We start from the raw sequence: 23,564 nt of genomic DNA, 5'->3' as shown, positions 1-23,564 counted from the left end.
ACGTCTGTTTATTTGAGTATTACAGTTCGGTAGAATTGATCCAGAGGATGCGGTCGTATGTTTCACGCTAGATACGCTAAAGGAGCTGTTAATTCGAAATGAGAAGATACAAATCTCTTTTATTTCCCTTATAATATATTAATTGGATACTGTGTAGTATTATTCTGTACCTCAACCAATGGTTTTGGATGCGAGAGGTATTCAAGAAAAAGAAAAAGAAAGAGAAAAAAAGTTACATTTTAAACAAGCATAGAACTCGCTGGAAAAATATCAAATAAAAAAAACATAAGAACCAATTTGATTATCAGAGCTCAGGAAATCCGTTAATAAAGTCTTTGTTTCTCTACAGAATCCAATGAAGGAGAGAGATTGACTCTGGAACTTCATGTGTTCTTAAACACTCAATAAATTCTGAAACTTTTTGAAAACTAAAGAAAAAGATCTATTAAAGGCCAATGAAGATAAATATACATTTATAACCCCCATCAAGAGAAGTTTAGAGCCATAAAAACGCGAAAAATACTAAAAGTCATCGATTATACTCCGCTCTGATCTGGAAACTCCAACTTGCGGTGTAGACTGCAAACAAGACATCTATGTGACCGAAATGAGAGTAAATAGTATACAGACAGATATAATGGCTCTACCAAAAAGTCAATTAACCATTCACAATTCCCTCATGGTAATACAAATGGATCTTTAATGACCTTTTCACTTTTATTTTTATTTTTATTTTTATTTTTTATTTTTATTCTAGGAAAAATACAAGTCAGCTACTTTGACCCATCAACAATGTTATACCTGCTAATCAGACTCGGATTCGTTTTTTCAGAAGAGCGCATGGCATTCAAAGAAGCTGCGCAGACCTAAGCAAAATACTGAGTAACTCCGAAGCTGGTTCGTCACAACCTCACAATACGCCTGGCTAGCTCAATCGGTAGAGCGTGAGACTCTTATTCCAAGAAATCTCAAGGCTGTGGGTTCAAGCCCCACGTCGGGCTTCTTTTTTTCCTCGCGCCAGCACCTACTCATTTCATTTTTCAGCTGACTAATAGAAACAAATACTTGGAGAATACAACATTGGCCAGTTACATTAATCAGATAAATTATAGCTACAAGTACATGCTGCATATTGTTACTCCACGGTCACAGACTGAATTCTCACCTCGTCCACGGGCTTATCACTCTTGTCGACCTTCTTCCCCTCAATATCCTTCACGACACTCTTGCCTCCAGTAACCCTTCCAAAAACAGTATGCTTGTTGTCCAACCAAGGAGTGGGCTCGGTAGTGATGAAGAACTGCGAGCCATTTGTGTTCTTTCCTGCATTGGCCATAGAGAGAGTGAAGGGTTGATCATGGGTGTACTCCTTGCTGAACTCATCCTCGAAGTTCTTGCCCCAGATGCTCTGACCACCAGTACCATCTCCGTCTGGATCTCCTCCCTGAATCATAAACTTCTTGATGACTCGGTGGAAGATGGTGGAGTCGTAGTATCCAATTCGACACAATTCTGAAAAGTTGGCACAGGCTTTGGGAGCAGCTTGAGGGAACAGGGTAACGGTTATGTCTCCAAGATTCGTGTGCAAGACAACTCTAGACGCCGATTTGAACTCTCCGTCCTTTTTCACCTCCTTGGAACCCTCCTCAATCTCGTTATTTGCATCTCTGCCGGTCAAGAAGTCCTTGGTGGTGTTGGAGAACAAGTAGAATCTATCCTGGTCACGGGCCGTAACAAACAAGACTGCATCCGAGTTCCATGACTTGTCCAGGAGCTGGTTCTTGGCCGACGCGGCCTCAATGGACATCTTCTCAAAGTTTGTATGGAACAGAAACACCTGAGAGAACCGCAGATCGTCCTTGAAGCCATACATTCGAACAATCTTGTGGTTTCGGATCGACACCACCTTGATTCCCAAAAGCGACGGATAGATAAGAAACGTATCAGACGGGTCAAAGGAGGGTACACACGAGCCAACCTCCTGTTCGAGTGCGAAACGCGCCTCAAATTCGCCCTGTTCGGGCACATAGTATGCTGTTTCTCCATCCTGCATCTCGCGTATTGTAGAAAGGCTCTCATCGTACTGGCTGATGATCTTGCCGCTTAATATTGAGAAGACATAGAGCTGCCTGTCGGGGAAAGTGAAGCATGCAAACTTGAGTCCATCATGAGAAATTGTGATGGAAGAAGGGACTGACTTTCTTTTCCGGAAAGTAAACAGGTCGGTCTTGCTCTTGAGCTCGAACACGTGAGGGTTGAGTCCTTCAACCTTAGGTCTGCTTGCATCTCCGTCATAACGCCAATACTCGACGTTTCCGTTACTCTCAACAGAAATGCAGATATCGAGAGAGGCAGAGTAAGACATGCAGGTGATGGCGGTTCTATGGACAGTTGTGTAGACAGCCTTCTGACACTGCTCCTGTGTAGTTCCTCCCAGCACGTCCAAGATGACCACCTTCTGGTCGTTAGACACGGCCAATAGAGGAATTCCCCGATTGTCAATCCAAGCAGCACATCCAACCACAAAGTCCAGGTCGATCGTGTTGACCAAGTCGAATCCCGCCACGTCAAAGACCTTGATTTTTTGGTCGGTTCCGCAAGAGACCATGTTCATGCCGTTGTTGGAGGCTTGGATGGCGACAATCTCCCCTGCGTGAGCCTGGTACTGTTTAACAAACTCGATTCCAGTCGTTTCCACCACCTCGGATTCGTCGTCGGCGTTATCGTCTCCGGCAAAGTCCTTGCGCGGGCCCTTTTTGTGCCAGAACTTGACAACTCCATCAATTGAAGACGTGACGACGAAATCTTTCTTGCAGCCGCTACAGTCGGTTATTCCGGTGACGGGGGCCCGGTGTTGGAACGACTGATTGTAATGCGCGTGGTCTGGACCGGTTTGTGGGAAAGAGCCCTTGAGGATCATTTTCTCCTGCACTTTTCGCAGCCGCGATTTTTTGCTGGGCTTCTTAAGCTCGAGCGGCTCCTCATCGGAGCCTGGTCGCTTGATCCCGGCCAAGGTGGGGCCGAAATCGTCGTCGGAGGAGGACGAAGACATGTTGCGTGTCCTGAGATGTGATGCGGAAAAATAAAAAAATATCCGCACTTAACGTTCAGTGTTGTGCATACATGTGCAGGGGGTTAGGGTAGGGAGAGATGAGATGAGATGAGATGAGTGGAATCGTTGGAGCAATTTTTTTTACAGAAAAAGACCCTAAATATGGGTGGTTGGCTCCTTTTAATAGATTATTACTTTGATCCCGTTCAGATCTTCAATCCAAGTATCATGAATACACTTTTGGCCACTTCACGGCCGTTTTTCGTCATTTTTCGGCTGTCATTTTTATACCTCTCCATCTATACGCCTTTAAGATAGCTACAAACTTGCCATTGGACTTTTTCCACGTCTCTAAGTGACAATAAACCCCTCGTTCAGCTCTGCTCAGCTCTGGATTCTTTGATTGTGTGGTACTGTACTGAAACATCATTTTGTCACTGTACAGATGTAGGACGTTTTGAAGGGACCAGAAGCAAGAGAAGTTGACGGAAGTCCTGAAAGCGGCTACTAGAAGCATCTCAATTACAACTACAAAGTCTTTTGGTTGTTTTAGATCTCTCAAATCTGATATCAATGTCGAGAAAGTGCAACGTCCTCCAAGATATTCAGATTACTCCGAAAAGTTGAGAGACAAGTAGACCCAAATTATGAAAACCAGATTAGTATCATCTATGGGACTGTAAACCTTCAATTTGTTTCCACCAGTTCTTCTCAGCCTGACAATCAGGGTACAGTATGTACAGTATGTACTGTGCGGTCTTTTTAGAATGTACGGTAGTGGATATAGTCCACATTTTTATGAAAGGGATAACTGAGTAGTTGGTTTAGTTGGTAGTGTTGTATTATTGTGGAATTCGCAATGAAAGGGATCCAAGATAGACACCAATTGGAGCATTACATTTTCTGATGAACTCATAGAAAGTTACTTAACTATTAACAATATAGCTATTTAATTAACCGAGATATTGCTACTAATTTATTGAAGAAATAAGATTCCTAACAAGAAATTAATTACTGCATTACACTGTATCAAGTCACTAAACTCCTCGTACAATATTCTGCCGAGTCAAGAGGAAAGGAGCAACCAGCAAAAGATATATTCAGTCAATTGCATTCTTGTCATCAACACTGATTGTCACAAGTGGCCGGATCTCTGTCAACCTGAAGCTAGAATCACCAGACCCGTTTTCCGCTTCTTCTCATGCCAGCCTACGAATAAGTGTGCACTTTCAATCGCAGTCCAGCACTACAGTTCGACATTTACCCACAGTAATAGTTCGTTGTTTACAGTACAGTACGTACCGTACATGCTGGATATGTCTCCCATTGATATCCTTACAGGGACTCAGGTAATGGATCTCCAACCAGGAAGTACAGGACATAAACTGCCTGGAATACTCTCAGAAACTCCACTAATACTACATGATTCACCTGACTCTTCAGCGGCTTCCAACAGCAGATTTTTTTTTGTCGATAAATTTTCACAAATTAGCCGTCCATTTTGGAGAAGATGTCAACGTCTCCGTCGCCAATATGGAAACCAGAGCGACCAAAACTTCAGAGAGCTTTTTCGAAACTAGTTTGTGGATTGTTTTATCGCCACTTGTAGTGTATGATGTCGGTTGCTGGGGTGAGTGTTTGCTGCCCACCGTGTATGTATTTTGCACCGTGCAAGTCCCTTCGACAAGGATTTCTGGCTGTTGATCCTGTTGCTCTTCATCGGTCTGACGGTTGTCGGTCTGCGGGACAGTTTTTCTTTGATTCGTTTCAAACAGTTTCTGAGAAAGTTGTTCTCGAGCACGTTCTTGTAGAAGTCTCGATCCTGGCTCTGTATATCGCTGATCCCTTTCAACTGGTCCTTTTGTCGTCGAATTTGGCGCCGGAAGCTGATCATTCTCGCCACCTCTAGGTTGCTCATAGTGCAATGAAATCGATGACTTCGGGCATCAAACATGACCGACTGCAATCACTGATTTACCGCCTCAGTCGTACTGGGCCATAATATTGATATATCCACATCCTCAATTAGTGCCGTAGCTAGCAGCAATTTTGGAGCTAAAGCGGCGAGCTCTTGGGAGATACAGAGGGGAAAGAGTCATGATATGACGAGAGTCCACCCGAAATCATTTCATAAAGAAATATGAACATGCCGCCGCATATCTCGGGTTTCGAATTAGGTTCCGATAAGAGGAGATAAGATACCGATAACAACCTTGTTTTATTTCGGAGTCACATGACAGTCGCTCGTTCCAGACTTGTTTTTTTTCTTTTTTCTCGGTGATAATTGTGCCAGTCCAATAGATCCGTTTTTGAAGAAATAGTCCCGTTTTCTGGGGAAATAGACCGACTTGAGGAGAATCCGAGAAATCGAACGGGCCTGGTGAGCGGGTTTCCGGCGAGTGGAGATGTGATTCCAAGGGTATGAATAATGAGATTGGATATTCATGCTGTAATTAACCCCTAGAATACGTCAGATACAGACAGGAGACAGACACTTCAATTGCAGACTACATTCCCCAGATGCCAATATGATCCTGAGTTTCAGTTCTTTCAGGAGATAGAAGAGTTGAATAGAATTCGAACCGGGTGGATTATCCACTCTCAATAAAGCAGAGGTCGGATGTAGATACGGTGATCATCTCAGAACCGATTCAGGGCCCAGACAAGTTGGGGAGCAGTCCCATTAGACGAGAGGGCCCATTGCCATTGCGTAAGGCCGCGATCTTATACTGTTGATCACAGGTATAGCACGTCAAGTCTGAGGAACAGGATTGTCCTTTTTCACCATTGGAAATAGATGTCCAGGTACTTTGGATCCAACGAGTTCCTGGAATACAGAGCAGTTGGACTGGTGGTAGGTGAATCTGGCAGTTTAGATCGTTGAACTGATTGGAGCGTCTCCAAAAGCATTTCCTCCAGCTGTCTTATTAAATCGATAAGACCCAGACCCATTCGGGAGACTGGAACAAAGTAGATACAGTTTCAAAGTAGAAATAGTTTTTGCAGTTATCTTCTTCAGTCCTAGTACAGGTACTCTAGTCCTTGTCCAGTCTTAACAACACCATTGTCACATTCCTCGGTACCCTTTCGTCATGCTTCAACAGCAACTTCGACATGAGCTGATGGAGTCAATCACGACCTACGTAGACAGCAGCTGTGGTGCAAACAAGTGCGTGGTACAAGTATGGCAGGACTAAGACAGTTGACATTGCTGCTTACTCTCAACAACACTGCAATTACTGTACAGCTGAGACGGGCACAGTAAATACAGTACATACCGGTACTCACCCCGTAGCAAACCCACAACAAGACTTCCCATAAAGATCCAGATCTGCATATTTCGTCACAAACTAAAGCCCTTCCTGCATTGGTACATACACAACCTGCGGACCCCACTGTTCCGTTCAATGTCCACGCACAAAGGCTTTTCGAACTTTCCACCATTACCTGTAGGCCGAGCATGGGTACAAGTAGAACATGTACAGCGGAGCGTTTGGACTGGCAGGTCGGCAGGGCATTATCGCACCAATAGGGAGGTTCACATGTCGTACTCAACAGCAGCCAAAGTTGTAGCAATACAAGTACATACAGTACATATTCGTATTGTACTCGTATAGTACATACAATACCCATATGGCAGACATTTTCTACCCGTGTGAGACAGCTGAAAATCAGATTAGATCGCTTAACAATCCTTGAATGTTCGATCCCTCCCGATACGCCATATTACTCACTGGTCTACCTCAAATCAAACCTTTTACTGCCGCTTCCACTCGCTTGCTGCCGCTTCCACTCGCTTACCGCTCGCTTATCAGCTACCACTCGCTTAGCTCACCACTCCTCTCCATTGGCTCTCAAACCCGTCTGTCCTTGGACTTCCTTGTACCCGTACATATCGAGCTGCCTTGTTGCTCACCATTGCGCTTACCTGCATACTACCAATGGCAGCCAATACTGTACATACAAGGCACGGCATTGGTTCACACAAAGACGCCGGATTGGTACGCGAATGCGATGAAGAGCGTCTGAGGTGTGTAGAGGAAGAGCTCTGAGAGAGAAAGGGTGTCAGAAGACTGCTTTTGCTATCAGTCAAGTCGAAATATCGACTGTTAAAAACCGACAGTCGAAGGGTCGACTCGGAATGTCGACTCATACGATGAAAAAAGCAGAAATATCGGCTTACTCGATCACATGACCCAGTCTGTTCTCATTAATAACAAAAATAAAAGATAAAAAATCAAAAATTAAAACTCAAAAATCAAACATCAAAAATCAAAAATCAAAAATCAAAAAATCAGTACTCTTCTTCCTTCTCCATTCCGTCGGCAAATGTTTCCATTTTTTTTGATTTTTTTTTGCCGGACAGAAAAACCTTTGGGTTGCTTCTCCAAGACCCCCGAAAGCGATGTCATGCAATGTAATGTGCAAGCAATGCCGGTTTCGTTCTCAAATGCACGCATGTATGTCGTCTACCAGCAAACTTTGGACAACAGAGATTCTGGACCCGGAATTTCGCAAAAAAGAAATATCCAAAAAAATGATTTCTGACAGGATCGAACTGCCGACGTTCCGCGTGTAAAGCGGATGCCATGACCAACTAGACCAAGAAACCAATTTTCTTGCTCGAAGTTTATTTTGGCAAGGTCAATGGGTCGGGTTATTAGTCAGCGCACACCGAAACGAAAAACGAACTAGTGTATGATTTATCGAACGCCAATAACTCGACTTACTATGTTACCAAGAGTGACAGCTCTTCGGGCTGTTCCCCATTCCGAGCTGACCCTTCGGGATGAAGCTCAGGAGATGAGTGTCTTCCCCCTACAAGTAGAGGAGTTTGTTGTTCACGCTGTCGAGCAGCCTGAAGAGGTTGACGGTGGTGTTTCTGTTGATGTTGGCGCTGTGGTCATTAGGTTGAACACGAGTGTGAACAAGATGAGCCCGAGAAGGAGGAGGCTGAGGAGCAGGACGTGGAGATAGACCTGACGAGGCCAAAGTGGACGAGACCGGCCACCGATCTATCCTCGAGAAGGTCGGAATGGTCGAAAACGTCGTGGAGAACGTTGTTATCAATGAAGTTGCTGACAAGACCGCTCAGATTGTTGAGGTCTTCGAGGGAGCCGATTTGGATGTTTCTGGATCCCCCTGAAGAGTTTCACGACGCTTATGAGGTGATGGAGGATTATGAGGAGGTGGTTGATGGCGATAACAACAATGTGGAGGCTGGAGTAGAAGCCGAGACCAAAGGTGTTCATCCTGTTGCAATTGTCGATGACGAGAAGAAGGAAAAGGAGAAGGAGGTTGGAATTGAAGATTCTTGGGAGAGTATCCAAGTCGAAGCTGAGTCTGATTCTGAAGTTGAAGTCGAGGCTGAATCTGAGAAGGGAGAAGAAGAGGACGAAGATAAAGAAGATGATGATGAAGAAGACGCTGAAGAGGAGGATGAGAAGAGAGTGACGCCGAAGAGAAAGCAGATGTCGCAGCAGCCCCAATCACTACCGAATGACCATGAAAAGAGCAAGATGAAGCGACAATGAAATTGGCAGTCAATACAACACGGAAATGTGCGCAACGAACCGAATTTCCTTAGAATCTCACATCGACCTATCTGCAACCCGAATCTCGTAAAACATTGTTTCTAGAGAGCCAGTCTGGAACAACCATGGCAGTTATGGACTAGCTAGAAGGGTTCAATAGACGCTTTGACCTCGATTCAGGATACTTGTACGGTACAGTATGTACTTGCTCTGATGCTTTACAAACGAAGAATCCCTCATATGATCTCAATGAGTTGCGATATCCGATCCTGTATTGTAATGCATATCAGAGGGACGAGTTGGTCAAGGCAGTTTTGTTGATTCGTGAGCCAGCAGAAGTTGACCAAAACAGTTTGAGTGGCCACCCATTTTTCTCGAGTTGATGCACAACTGCTGAACAGAAAGTCTGGAAGGAACACCAGATAAGTGGGTCTTTCAGAGCTGGAATTGTTCTCAGGCTAGCCCTAAAGAATGACTAACACTCCTTGGGTCCAAGAGATGTATGGTACTGTACCAGAAAAATCCTTTGCTATGTTGTGTCAGTCGTTTTATTTGTCATCTATGGTTTATCTTGATTCAATAACCATGAAGAGTATGTTTTTTTTTGAAGTCTGTCTTGGAAATATATCACCATCAATTGTAAGAGACTGAAAAATTGAACAACAGCTTCCCCCTGTCCAGACTGATCGGCAAGGTCGGCAAATCTGCAACCTGGACCCAGATCCAGATGTCTTCCAAAGCAAAACCTCTTCAGCTGAACGCAATCAGATTCGAGGAGAACTCGAGTCCCTTTCTCAGCTTGCGTTCAGGTTCGACAATACTCAGGAGTGTTGCGTCCTTACTGACACCCAGGACACCCTTGAGAGGACTCTAGCTTCTCCGCAGTCTGCTATTGACGTGGTTCCCCAGGAGGGAGTCGGAGACTTGACATGGGGTTACCTGATGTAGTACAGCTTCAGTTACGAGGACTTCAGTTACTCGATCAGTGGTCATAAAAAGCCATCTGGAACCAATCAATAAGTTCCTTAATATCTTCATGTCTCCATTTCAACTTCGACGGCGGTTCTTTTCTACCTTCAAGTCACAGCTTCCAATATCTAGCAAACATCTAGCAAGCCATGGTTATTCAATATATAGCAACCAGTAAAGATTATAAACCTGGTCAATATTCAGTAGCACGCTCGAAGATAAAGATTGACTAACTCTTACTGTCGAAGACGTTTTAGTCGAGCGAAGAATGCCAACAGCGGACTCAAACGGATATCCCGTAGATGAAAGAGACATTTTTAAAGAACTAACGAAAATTATAATTATAATATAAATAGATGTCTGGGACGTGGAAACTTGTGGACAAGTGATTGCACCCTTGTTTCTCATGGCTTTTAATACAAGGGATCGAGCCACCCTCAATCGTCAGCGATATAGTTGATATTAATTGATTATGGCAGATAATGGCAGATGGGTAATTACGTGAGTGCCCACTGGAGCCAAGAGTCTCGTTTTCGTAACAGTCTCTTTAACAATTTATATTAAATTAATTGTCTTGTTTAGTTAAAAATAATCGAATGGGAAATGTGAGTGGAAGACCATAATCTGGTGTTTCCAACCTCCAACCTGTCAATAAAAGCTGACAGGTATCCAATAGATCAATTCTTGTACTCAAAATCAACTCTTAATGTCACACAAATAATTCTACAATAGATTCCAATCTTGTGATTCCAGTGTTGAGGTTTCAAAAACTGCACTTTAATGGTTGCGTTTATAACCGGGTTTTACTTATAGTCCAACAACAATATATTGACATTCATAAGCAATGGAACTCTCATTAATGAGGGAGATAAGGACTCCAGCCTACATTTATTCCTTTAAAAAGTGGGAGGTATACCGAAGCTGCTTGTCTTCATTGCGCCAATTCCGTCTTGAAACCTCTAGAGACGCATGAAAACGTTTTATACGCCTCCAATAATTCTCGAGTCGACAATAAGAAACTCTCTTCTGAACATCATGGAGTTTTCAGTGCCCAAATAATGTTTTCTTCGTGTGTTCAGCGCCGACAGCCACTCTCTTGGCGACTGAGAGTACAAGCAGGGATAATCAGATATGATTAGAAGACGCCTCAAAGAACAGAAGAACAAGTCGTGATAGTCGTTGAGAGCTGGTGTCCACAGAAATTGCCACAGATTGTTGTAAGATCATCTTTTCCAATGTGAATAGTGTTGGGCTAGGGCCGAAATAAATCAGTTAAAGGCGAATAAAACTGCAAAAGTTGCTTATATTGCTGTATAGAACTTTGAGAACAAGTCTATACCTCCCTAGGATGTGAAATGTAGTTGCAATGATGCATGGTGGCGGGTGAAATGGAAGATATGAGTGTAGAATGTCGAGTTGGTGTCATATAACAAGAAGAAATGAACGAAAGAGTTGTTGGAGTTGGTTAAAATCAAACAGTCAAGTGTTCCTGTATTTATCAGTGTTCTATTTTTCATTTTATACATATAAAGAAAAGAGGGAACAAAAAAAATGTGAGTAAACAAAACCTACCCCAAATGGACAACTATCAAGGAAAAGTACTCACTGACATATGGATAATGAAGCTGATGAGATCGAAATCGAATTGAAGAACTTCTTCGATTGTTTCTGAGAGCCGGTTCCGAGAATGAGACGACTCCAAAAGTATGCAGAAAATAGCGAAATTTCGCACATTCCAGAACGGACAATAGAGCAATGCAGGAGAAGGGAAAAGTTGACGGAATCCAATGTCTCTGAAATTAGTGACATTTGATGTACTTATGTTGCTAATTGAATCTAGTTTAGTAGCCCTGTATCAATAATTATTTTTTCAATGTAAACTTGAAAGGGGGTGGAATCGTGAGAATGAGTGACATGGTGGTCTCAGAAATATATAAACACCACCATTGGAATCACACAGATTCAAAGATTAAAATGGTATAGTCCAATTCTTCCTAACATCAGCATACAGAAATCCATAAAAATGCAGCCAATCTCCATCTTCAGAGACACCTCCTATTGAAACCTACTGCACCTGCTCCCGAACGGAAGGAACAAGGGTGATTTCGGAACTGAGATCCGCACTTTCTTCTAAGACACCTTGTTAGCCAACTTATCAAACGATATCCCTTTGCCATTCCTTTTCGCTCTTGTGTTGTTTAACATTGGTGGTTTGTCTTGCTGCAGGTTGAAAATCACGGATATAGGATGGCGCAGCGACTGTGTGTGCAAGCAATAAAGCAACCGAGTACATCAACAGATTGGCCCGATTAATGCAATTCTAATGACTTAGTCTGTGTTCGTATTGCCCATAAATTGGACATTTCATGTCAAACCTAGACGGCTTTTAGCAGATAGGCTGTGGTTCGGTGCGGTAATCTCGCTCTGTCTCCACTGGATGTGCTTCCTTCGCCGGTTCTTTTATTATTTGAAATCATAGAGCAATCATGGCGAAGCAGCCGGGGGGTTTTTTTTGCTCTTTTATACATATATACGTGCGTTCAAAAACAGTGCAGGGATGGTCGTTTTGAAACTGAAGATCGAGGAGTATGAGAGAGCACTGTATATGATATATTGTTGATGAGAGGGAGGGGAGGGATTGAACTTGTAATTATCCAACGGTACTGTGAAGGAATGGAGCATTTTAGACAGGGGGGGAGGTTTTTTTTTTTTTTTTTTTTTAATTTTTTTTTCTGGGCATCTTCATTTTGGATCATTATTCAAGCCCGTATAACATCACGTGGCTTATCTTGGTCGATAGTGATTTGCAGGGTCCGCATATAGTCGGTGTTTTGCGCATTTGCAAGTGCTTTTTTTGTTGTGCTATCTCTCGCCTCTGAGGAATTTCTTTTTCATATCCCGCCGGCAAACGGCACGAATAATTAGTGTCAAAAGAAAGAACAAACAATTTAAGCGAGCTTCAAACAGTAACAGATAGAAAATAAAAATATCAAATAGAAAAATAGAAAATAGAAAATAAATATAAAAATAAATATAAATAAATACAATAATATTAACTTAAAATTAAATTTAAATTAAATTAAATTAAATTAAATTTAAATTAAAAAAAAGTAAAAAATCCTAAAAATCCAGTTGCTGGTGGAATCAAAAAGGAATACTTGTAAAAGCAAACAAAATCTCCTCTGTAATAAAGAAATCTTCATCCAATTTCTAGCTGACGTACGCCCTTGTACTCGTACTGTACAGTACCCGAGACGAAACGCCCCTGTGTCTAAAATGCTCCACACAATCTATTATACGTTTTGCATATGATCGGACCCTTCAGAGATTCCCCTTGTGGATTATCGGACACTTTAATTGTGGCCCAAAAAAAATCAGGCCATTTTTTTTTTTTGAACCCCAGCTCTCCCTTTCTCTTTTCACTTCTCCCTGCTCCCTGCTACCTGCTTCCTGCTCTCCCTTCATGTACAGTCCGCCGTTTGCAGGTCTAGGTTTTCGACTCCAAACTACAGAGACAATATCGTCGTTGCTTTTTCCTTGCTTTTTCCCAGACAGAAAAAGCACCGCGCAAAAAGCAACGACGAGCAGCAGCGGTATGGAATATTTCCCAAACCGATCACCGGACTACACTTGCAATCTCCGTCGGTGAGATCCGGTTAGTTTGAAGCGGATCAAGGATTAGAGCAACCCAGAAAAATCAATGGGGATTAAAATTGGCTGGATTTGAGGGCGAGCGGAACAGGGGGTCCTGAAAACTCCGATTGTGGAGGATGTGCCACGGAGGAATGACAGAAGACCCCGTTTCCCTGCCTGGAATCGCCGTGATGACACACACATGAGCCATGCCAGGCCCACCACATGAATCATGTGGACCACGCAGCTCCATTGCCGTCTATGGAACAAGCCGCGAAGTGGCCACCATGTAAATGCATGCAGTGGGGGCAACTGTACTGTACGTGCCATTGCGTCGGTCGATATCATAAGTCTGGCGCCAATCACAAGTCCATGCACAAGTAGCAGCTACTGGTACTCGCAAAAAGTGCCGTACCGAGCGCACATGTGGCTGTGTGGAGCGACGGCAAGTATAGTCGAGTCTTATACATGTGTTTGAGGGTCCCACAACCTCCAATCTTTAGCCCATTTGAAAGGTCCTATCAATGAATTTTTATCGTCGATTTTGGACGGTTTAATCAGTTGTCAGGGTTCATGAAGTCTGGCTTGATCGGATCAGGTCTGGTTCGGATATTCGTTCAGACTTGTTCAGCTTGATCAGACTGGTTCAGCTCGATTAGACTGGTTCAGACTCGGTAGATCCCCTTCAGTCGTGTCGACGATTCTCCACTTCAGTTCTTGAGCTCGTGAGCTGAAGACTTGACGGCTTGACGACTCCACTCTGAAGACTTGACGACTAGACGACTGGACGACTCGACACCAGAAGACTTCACAACTTGACGATCTCGGGGATAGGACCTTCTCGACTGTGTCACTACTGGAAAAACGACAGAGCCCGTGAACATCGTGAGCACAGTGAGCACCTGGATACAGACAGAACTGGACACAAACGAATATCGAGGACTCCGCTACAGAGAAGATTTGCCATAGTAGCCTTGTTTGCTAGTCTTTCCCTCCCTTTTTTGTCAGAACCCGAAAATAGCCACTCTTTACGATTGGAAAGGCTCCAAAAGGCTCCTTCGTAGCTATTTTTTGGCCTAGTTCCAATTACTTACGAGTACATCTGTAAGATACGACCGGTTTTAACTGAGTGAGGTCCAATCACGTTTTATAACCACATTGCAGTGTCTTGGAGGGGTTTGCAAAGGACTTGAAATAAAAGATCGTACAGGGCAGAACGCTCTGATTTTGCGCTGCAGAGTTGATCTCTCCAGCCAAAAGTCCAGCGTTGGAGTTGGTTGCACAATTCACCCGTCGAAATGATAGCATTGCGTCCAACATTGCCACCGCCAGGTTGGAACAGTAGCCTCAGCCAGCATCAAAAATGACTCAATAGTCGCCACAGAAACAACAAAATGGAACCATGATGCAACTTTTACCAAAATACTCTTTTTCGTGTCCCTCAGAATCACTCAGGAACTATTGCTATAGTACCAGTTCAAAAGGAGTGGGTTTTCATTGGCTTGTTCCAGAAGAGCGCCAGATTCAACAGCCAATTTACTGCTTCTGTGATCTTCAACGACCGATCGTCAGCTTCCGTCACCTTCTCCAGACTTCTAAAGTAGTATGAATGTCATGATTTCATACTTATGAGATCTTTCCATATCTGCTACACCTCTCCTTCTCTTCGACATCTGAACAATGAGTTGACAAACCTCTAATGACGTAATTCCGGATCTCAACATGTTCTCATTCTCGCTACCAGTTCCGCAAGCTTCTCAACTAAGTGACTACTTGCAACTAGTTAATGTATTTGTTATGCAAAATTCACTCTACAACTCCAACCCACGCCATTCACTTTCTGTCATATCCAACGAGTACGCAAGACAAGAAAAAGCCCACGTGGCATCAAGCTTGCTGAAGAAAGAAAAAAAGAAGAAGAAAAAGCACCGCGTCTGTCATTCAGTCTGTCTGTCTGTCACCCACAAGCCCCGGCATAAATGTCTTTCTATGCATCTCTAAGAATGCTGTCACAGAGTGTAACCATAACCAGCCCTGTTTCTGCGATGCAGGTGGTGGTTTTTTGGGTGAGTTTTTCCACGGTCTTCTTTGTCTGTTCTGAATGATCGCGCGGGCATTCGAACTGGCTGCTTCCTTCTATTTCTAGAAGTCGAACCATCAAACGGCGCTCGATTCTCAGAAACAAGCAATGGTCTAAAGCTGTGTGTGCGTGACATAATTTCTTATGTTAACCACACCTAGCGCTCTAGTAGAATATATGGATTCCATTTAGGACAGAAACCACTGTATTAAAACTCCAAAATGATCTCCTATTACTCCTCCTGGATATATAAAATTCCAATCATGGCTTCCATTGTTCCTCCTAGACGTATGGCCCTTCGGTAGGGTCTCAAAACAGCAGCCAAAAATCCATACACACGAAACAGCGCAAACAATTCTTTGTTCCTGACTACAATCCATTGTTCACGACCACAATTCATTAGTTTTGACGGCTAAAGGCAGTAAACCACGCTATGATTTGTTAACCGGAGCCCCGAATTGTCGGACGCGTAGGTTCAATGCCATTCATAAATGCATCACCGTTCCATAACTCTCTTGGTAGCTGCAACACTCCCCCCAGAAGCCGTTCTATAGTGACAGAGACTTCTCCGCCGTATTCCTGGTAGTATATTCACGAGTCTACGATTTTTTCGGAGGTTTTTCGGAGCTACCTGGAGCCTTCCGGGGTCTTTTAAATTTGTTCATGAGAATAGACAGACCATTGGGATATGTCGACGCGTTAAATGTGTGTAAAAGTCCAAAAATGGAATTGGAAAAACCAGAGTTGATCTAAATAAGTTACAAAGTCCATTTCTCGCATTAATTCCCCGGAATATCAACATCTGAAACCGCTGACTTGGTTCTGATTTACGTCGAAAAAAAAAGTTGGCTTAATATAACAACAGCTTGAACCATGGTGATGGTCTGGAAAATGGGTTATCAAAAATGACATGATTATCCCTAAAGTAACTTTCAAAAAAGAGTCTTGCTACTGGATAATACACGAACTATTTCATAACACTGACGTAGTTCAGTGTTGTCTTCCCCCCCCTCTTTTTTTCCCCTTTTTTCCTTTTTTTCCCCCTTTTTCCCTTTTTTTTTTTTTTTTTTTTTTTTTTTCTTTTTTTCGTCTTTTTTCCCCTTCTTCCCCGTTTTTTATATCCCAAGGTACTGTATGCGAGGCTTGTAATACTGCCCCAGAATCACGTGCAAGATGTCTGTGTCACATAGACCCTTCAGCGACCATTCTTACTCCTGTTCTCCACTGTCAGTTGTCCCGCAGTATCTACACCGTCAGCTTTCGACACCAACAACACGACACAAAATGACTAGAGCCTTACGTTCCACTCTGAATCTTGTCTCTAAGGCTTTTCCCACGTTTTGTGAAAACGTTTGACATTGTCAGACCACTTAACGAGCTATAGGACCGTTGCACGAGCGGCGGTTCTGATATGTGCCGTGATCGGTGATTTTAGACGAAGCTCGAAGCAGAGAGGACGTCATGCAATACAAACCAGCTATGGGGAATGCCGTATTTGTGGAGTTAGTGGCGGGAATGGTGCTCTTGTTTTAGCGCCGGTGCTAAACGCTGGTGGTCCTAAGTTATTCTCTAGGCTATCATAGAGGAACAGAAGTCGGTCAAAGATGGCAGAGGTGAGCAGTTGTGACCAATTGGTGAGGTCAAGGCGAGTCGAAAGACTAGAGACATTATCATAAAGAAAAGTAATTGTCTCGGGTATCACCTTTTCAAATGGATATTGCAGGTCCAGACTGGGTATCACCCACCCTTAGCAAACCACGGCAAAAATTATCATAGATGGGGGAAAATAAACAGAGGTCTCGGGGCTTTCGGCAGCTTAACCCAACATGATGAAGCTGACAGAGCTACAAGTAGTCGTCAGAGTGAAGTCAGTATTGACCGTAGAGTAGACCGAAGATGGTTATACCCACTCACACACAACTTTGGTTGGTCAATAACATGAAATTGACAATGACGAATAGTTTTAGTGTATCAAGTGCCATATTGTGCTTTTTTTGTGCCATTTAGGAGCTTCTAAAGTGTTTTTGGTGTTTTTTTTTAAAAAAAAAATATATATTTTTAAATATATTTTGTTCCTTTTTTTTTTTTTTTTTTTTAATTTATTCTCTGGTAGTCCGTAAGCTGAGTCAAATATCCTCTGATGTCTAACAATAATGCCCATAATCCGAAATAATAAACCAGAAGATCAAGAAACCTATGTGGAGACCAACACCTACCCTGAAGCATGGAAACCGTTCCCCATTTCGCATCTCAACTGACTCTATAAACCATCAGATCAAGTCAAGTCAAGAGTAGCTAATTAATCAAGTAAATTAGTTGACTGTTAATTGACAATGCACTCGACTCCTGGGGATGCTAACACTTGGACCAAGATACCTCCCGAAAAGTAACAATCATCATCATTTCACACATCAGTCATACAAAAAACCCCTCCTGTAAATGCCTCCTCAGCCGCTTCGTATTTCTGTCTCAGTAATACGACAAAAACACCTACTGACAAGAGTCAATAATCCAGTAAACCCCCAGACATACATATCAATCCACATAAACTATCACTATGAATACGCCCCCGGACCCTGTAACATGCTGCCATGTATTTCGCCTTTCTTCTGTCCTAGAAAAAACAAATTTAAATGTTTTTTTTTTTTTTGAGAGACATTCTAGAATACAAACAAAATGAATGCTGAAACAAGTACGAGTACTGTAGTGCGCCCTGAGTCGAAAACACGACTAAAAATACTCTACTGTACACGTAAAAGTACTCTACTGTACTTCGGTTGTACAATTGACGCTTGTATTCGTGCAACAAAAGCTCCTCAGTGGCATGACTCGACAACTTCCATGGCAAACGTCACCAGACATCTCCGAAAACCAACCCAGCTGTCTCCCCCCGAACTCACGTGACCCGAAAACTCAAGATATCTCCGCAATATAACATTTGGTGCCGTTTCATATCAGCATGAAGCCACAGCCTCGACCTTATTGGTAGGATAAGGACCAGAATTACTCCGTATAACAAAGTGTTGCGCTAGAAAAGTCCTAAACAAACAAAAGTACCACCATTGTAATCAGCAGCTTCTCCTGATCAAAATGATACCAAACAAGCTCCCCATATACTCGCTTGCTACGATTATAGAGCCCAGTTATGACCATGAAACCATATCTTGGAGATAAATGGAGACAAGGTGTTCGGTCGGAATTAAAATACCTGGGGACTTTGCCTCGGCACTTTATTTGGTTGAAAGGATCGGTATTTCGGACCCGACGCTTTATCTCCGAACTCTCTGGAGTTAGGTTGCCGGAACGGGCCATACCAAGGACTATGTACAGTATGTACTTGTAATGGTAAAAATAAATCGACGGCGGCGAGCTCTTGACAAGTCACGTGATACAGAACCCACGCATAGTTTTGTGTCTTCTCTTCTGCTGTACATCTTTCCTCCTCCACTTACAAGTACTGTACTCGGCTCGGTACCATACGTGACTCGCACTTAGTTTATCATGCCCACCTTTTCCAACATCTTTTCCCCTAGTTGCTTTTTTTGACGTCATGTGACTTCGTTCTTATACCTCGTCCTGCATCCGCATTCTCTATGCGATAGCCGTCGTTTCTTGTTTCTATTGTCTTGTCGATTCCCGCTTGTTTTCTTGTGTTTTGTGGAAAAACCATTACAAACCGGAAATTAGCAATTTACTTGACTTTACTCCAATCTACCTTTAATTTGCTGTTCGTATAGACTAACTTAGTTGAGAACTTTAGTTAAAAGGTAAGTGGTGCCGGAACGGAAAGAATAGACGAAAGGGCACATAGAATGGGCTACAGAGAAGATAATGGAATTTGGACAAGTGTGGACGAAAGAAAACGAGGAGGAAAATATGGTCACGTGCCCGAAATTCTCTCTCTTTTGACTTATCATAAAGTTTGTCGTCTCCTATTTGTCGGAGCAAACGCCGACCTGGCGCAAGCCATAGTTTTTCGAACACCCTATTTTTTAGATTTTTTCTTTTAGAAGCTCTGCTGACTAAGCCAAAGGTGGCGGAGTCAAGCAAGTGAATGACGAAGAACAGGAAGAGTGGGGTTAAAAAATCACGTGCATTTCAATGGTACAAATTTCATTTTTCTCAGAGGACTACATGTATTGCACTGTACCGTATTTATGGAACAACTCCCTCAACTGATCACCATTTCCTGAAATTGATTTTCATTCCTGAGAAAAGAATAGATATCAAATCAATTTTGATTAAAAATCCTTTATGGGCCTACTTGTACTTACATCTCCACCTGTTTCTTTTTCTCCCTTTTCTCTGATCCCACCAAATTATTGCCTCTGGAAAAGTCTCTGGAGAACGTCATAGAACAGATAACACCACAGGAGCTTCTCTCTTCCCTGTCGAACCACTCGAACCAATCGAAAATCTTTTTTCGGCAGACTTTTATCTTGTTTCTGCAATTTTGTTGATTTAACCAACATTTTGGCTGCTCAGATTAGACTTGTTTCAGAAATTTGAAAATGAATACTTAAAATAAATAAATAAAATAAAATAAAATAAAATAAAACAAAACAAAACAAAGCAAAACAAAACAAAACAAAACAGAAACTAAGAAAAAAAATCAATAACTTCCTCCCTTCTCCTTGATTTAATCATACAGGTTTTAGTAGTCTGTCTCAATATTCAGTTCATCCAATTTTCCCGATTTATCCATTTTTCCCAATTTTCCCATTTCCCATTTTTCCCATTTTTCAATTCCCAATCAAACTTTGGAATTAACTTCACGCCATCGTAGCCACTCGCCAGATGCCGATAATCGACTTTATCTCTGTTAAAAATGAACCACAGATTGTGAAACCTGCCCTAACCCCTATTTGCGTCTCTTCCCCTGTTGTCGACTCCAGAAGACTCAAAACCCTAACCCTATCACAATAAATTAGACTCGTCGCCTCTTGTGTCTCACAATCCGCGCTTAAAATAAGGTTTCCTTTGTCCGTATTTACGCGAGGTCGATTGCTTAGTCATCACACAATAGGAATGGACTCTTTTCGGCCGCATCCGCCCTGAACACGTGAATAAAGATGGACAACACAGTTTGACTTACGTAAGCACACGACCGTCATGGGCGTCCTGAAAATGGTCCAAAAACGCGGTGGATTTGAATCCAACCTTTATGATCGGTTGATTTGTCAATATGGAGAGCCACGGAGGATGGAACTTGTGATGTTTGTGTTTTATTTTTGTTTGTTTGTGTTTCTTTTTGAGGGCGATTGCGGCTCTTTTCGGACTTGTGTTTTGAGGGAAGACGTTAGAAGCGGAAGGAGAGGTAATAACGACAAATGGAGTGGAGACATGGAATTCGTGAAGCGTGGAGAATCCATTGCATTTTTCTGTTTAATCTCAGCTCTTTTAAGATGTAGAATAGATGGTGATGATCTCGTTTACAAAAGCTCCAAAAGACCCCCCGCTCCCAAGATAAAAACGAGCCAAAGAATCTAAATGGTAGTGTTAACAAGGACGACAAGTCCCCCGTATGCAAACACGGACATGTTAAAACAAGTCTGTTTACTCTGGTCGCTGCGATCGTGAACTTTGGGTCCTTGCGGGGTGGGTTCTACTTGTAGTGGTTGAGATTAGAAAAAAAGAGCATATCGGTACTTGAGTCAGAAATGAGCAAAAAAAAGACGTGGAAGAGTCAACCATGAGACAAATGGATCAGTTTTTCCTCTACACATGTTCTCCAGGGCGCACTGAGCCTTTTTGTGGGTCTTTGAAGGAAGACTTTAAAAGCAATTCTGGCTATATGCGGATCACTGTGAAACACGTTGTAGGGAAGGATTGAAATAACAGAGCAGGAATAGGGTGGATATTTTTTTGGAGTCGAGTCCTTCTCAGAGTGCCAAATAATGGACGGGTGATTTTTTCAAAGCAATTATCGACCCCATCTGCCACTTTAATAGAATAGTCGTATTCTCTACTAGTAGTCTGAAAGTTACTTACGTGTTTTATATACGGGAGGCGAAAGGCGTCATTTTTACGAAGCAATTGAGGGGGGAAAGGGTTCAATTCAATCAATCAACCACCTCTTCCTTGACGTTCGAGTCCCCTTCTTTGTACCGCGGCCACCGATCACCAATCAGACACTTGAGGAACCTCCCGAATCAACCACGTTACATGTCGTCATAATCAGGTCAAAAATACCAAAGTGGGCTCCAAGTACCGTACACACTTTTACCCATCCCCATACTCATACGATCACAGAGGCGCCACGAGAAATTGAGTTGGAATGTGCTTGTCTAACATGAACATTGACGTTGAGACTGCCAGAGTTGCTACGAGTATCTTTTTTTGACAGACAGAATCGAAATGAGTAGTTTCTGAGATTTTTGGAGTACATTGGTGGATTCTGAGAGTGTAGAGGGTAGATTTGGCATTTTTACCAGGTTATACTGAGCTCTTTTTTGAATTTTCGAATATTGTGGGAAATTGACGAAAAAATCTGAAAGAAAAAAACCAAAAAGAAAATAAATCAAAAAGAAAATCTTTAAAAAAAACACAACCCCCACAAAAAAACATGAAATACCTTGAAATGACTAGAAAACTGGAATCACTACAGCAACATACTGACTACCACCAATTGCTCCTGGTATACTCATAACATGTACTTAACGGTGCATCGGGCTTAAAAGATACTTCAGACTATTTAGTGCCGACCTTCGTACTACTTGTAGCTACTCGAAGCACATGACAGCCCTACCAGTACCAACAGCTCCAGACTAAACTAGACGGGTGTAAATCGACTACTGTACCCCACCTTTTAAAACGCTCGCATTGTTGTTGCATTGTTGTCCTTCTTTGTCTCGTCTATCCTGACTCTTTTAGGACTAGTACCAATTGTTGTATGAAATGTGCTTAGAGATCGGAAGTGACTCGGAGGAGATCAGAGTGAGCTGGTTAGAAACCGGGGTTAGTAATAGTCCATTAGAAGCGACCAGATATCTGTTGTTGAGCAACAATTGGGGAAATTGGAGTGATTGGTTGCAGCTTAACTGGTTCATATTAGCCCCTGGTGCTTAGCTGACTCATTTCGCCTCTTCTCTTCCGCTGACTCAGACTTGTCCCTGTCCCATACCACACACGCATCCCACAATGTGTCCCTGTAGAACTAAACCAGGCTGCAGAATGATACATCTGACTAAAATCAAAATCATGTGACGCAGACGACGTAGATGACACATATTTTGACCCCTGGTGTTCCTGCCATTAAATCGGTTGTTAGTCCCTGGCATTTTAGTGTGTTTTCATGCGGCTGTTCACGAGACGGAGACCACCACGCTTAGTTACGTTAATGGCGAAGGTGATCTGATTTCACGTGGACTGATTCCAAATCACGTCAACTGTTTCCACGTAAGTGTTCTCCGACACTTCCCCCCACAATCTCCTACAGTCACAGTACATACTGTACACAGCACAGTATGTAATGTGACCAACTTGTACAAGACTGTACAAGGTATGAGCACTGTAGCTGCCTCTGGGACGCGCAACATGTTTGCTTCGGTCTAGGAACTGGGCGGTGATGGATTATGCTCTCGAGCTGTGTGGTCACAAGTCAGATGTGAAAATGTTGTGCGGAAAGAGATTCAGTCCGACTTGTTCACTCAATGAGACCAGCAACTCCATATCTGTACTGGTATGACACACTCACCGAACTTCAGAATGATGAGACTCCCATCTTACCACCACTTTCTGGTTACCAGTTCTGCTCTGGTCTAGCGCCGCCATCGGAAGAGTTTAGCTGGGTCAGAACTCCACCTGGCAGTTACTTCACCGGATTGATACGTGACACTAATGTCGCCATTGTTAGTGCACTGAATGTAACCACTAAGTGGTGCAGGGAGAGGAGAGTACAGTAGGTCAAGATGCAGATGCAGATGCAGATGCAGATCTGGAGGTTCGAGTATGAGGACAGATTCACACACTAACAGGATCACACACACAGATCCACTACCTGTAGTTGACTGAGTCCGTTGTCTCACAGGTCTCACAATCTCTACTGACGGTCAGGAAATTTGCTGAGGCACGGAAAAGGTCAATTGACCACTTTTGTGCGACTTGGAGGTCTGAGTGTCGCTCACAACATGTTGTCTTTTTCGGTGTCTTTCTGAGTCAGAAGAAGAATAATTAATACCAATAATAATAAAAGAATAAAAAATACACAGTTTCCGAAACCTTAAATATCCAAAATCCAACCGACATTACAGAATATCCTCAATGTAATTAGGAATGATTGGAATATCGTCATTAA

At 42.8% G+C, this 23,564-nt stretch overlaps 4 protein-coding genes and 2 non-coding genes across 6 annotated transcripts; 2 read left to right on the top strand and 4 right to left on the bottom strand.

Moving 5' to 3' along the window:
* Positions 1 to 919: 919 nt before the first annotated feature.
* Positions 920 to 1,001, top strand: YALI1_C22613r. Its single transcript has one exon. It is a non-coding gene; the product is annotated as a tRNA-Lys (tRNA).
* Positions 1,002 to 1,135: 134 nt separating this feature from the next.
* On the bottom strand, positions 1,136 to 3,052 carry YALI1_C22592g (uncharacterized protein; the record flags this gene model as incomplete). Its single annotated transcript, XM_501877.2, has 1 exon — positions 1,136 to 3,052. The coding sequence occupies one exon, from the start codon at positions 3,050 to 3,052 to the stop codon at positions 1,136 to 1,138; it is 1,917 nt and encodes a 638-aa protein (XP_501877.1).
* A 3,132-nt stretch (positions 3,053 to 6,184) lies between these two features.
* YALI1_C22556g (uncharacterized protein) lies at positions 6,185 to 6,685 on the bottom strand (the record flags this gene model as incomplete). The annotated part of the gene is made up of 1 exon (XM_068282424.1): positions 6,185 to 6,685. One exon carries the CDS (start codon positions 6,683 to 6,685, stop codon positions 6,185 to 6,187), a length of 501 nt encoding a protein of 166 aa, XP_068138525.1.
* Positions 6,686 to 7,590: 905 nt separating this feature from the next.
* YALI1_C22546r lies at positions 7,591 to 7,664 on the bottom strand. The gene has a single exon. It is a non-coding gene; the product is annotated as a tRNA-Val (tRNA).
* A 119-nt stretch (positions 7,665 to 7,783) lies between these two features.
* Positions 7,784 to 8,586, top strand: YALI1_C22541g (uncharacterized protein; the record flags this gene model as incomplete). The annotated part of the gene is made up of 2 exons (XM_068282423.1): positions 7,784 to 7,962; positions 8,148 to 8,586. The coding sequence occupies 2 exons, from the start codon at positions 7,784 to 7,786 to the stop codon at positions 8,584 to 8,586; spliced, it is 618 nt and encodes a 205-aa protein (XP_068138524.1).
* Positions 8,587 to 13,824: 5,238 nt separating this feature from the next.
* On the bottom strand, positions 13,825 to 14,155 carry YALI1_C22481g (uncharacterized protein; the record flags this gene model as incomplete). The annotated part of the gene is made up of 2 exons (XM_068282422.1): positions 13,825 to 14,002; positions 14,046 to 14,155. The coding sequence occupies 2 exons, from the start codon at positions 14,153 to 14,155 to the stop codon at positions 13,825 to 13,827; spliced, it is 288 nt and encodes a 95-aa protein (XP_068138523.1).
* Between the last annotated feature and the right edge of the window lie 9,409 nt (positions 14,156 to 23,564).

This window comes from Yarrowia lipolytica, chromosome 1C (assembly GCF_001761485.1).
Source record: "Yarrowia lipolytica chromosome 1C, complete sequence".
In the NCBI taxonomy this organism is placed as follows: domain Eukaryota; kingdom Fungi; phylum Ascomycota; class Dipodascomycetes; order Dipodascales; genus Yarrowia; species Yarrowia lipolytica.
This window is presented reverse-complemented; position numbering and strand designations above follow the sequence as displayed.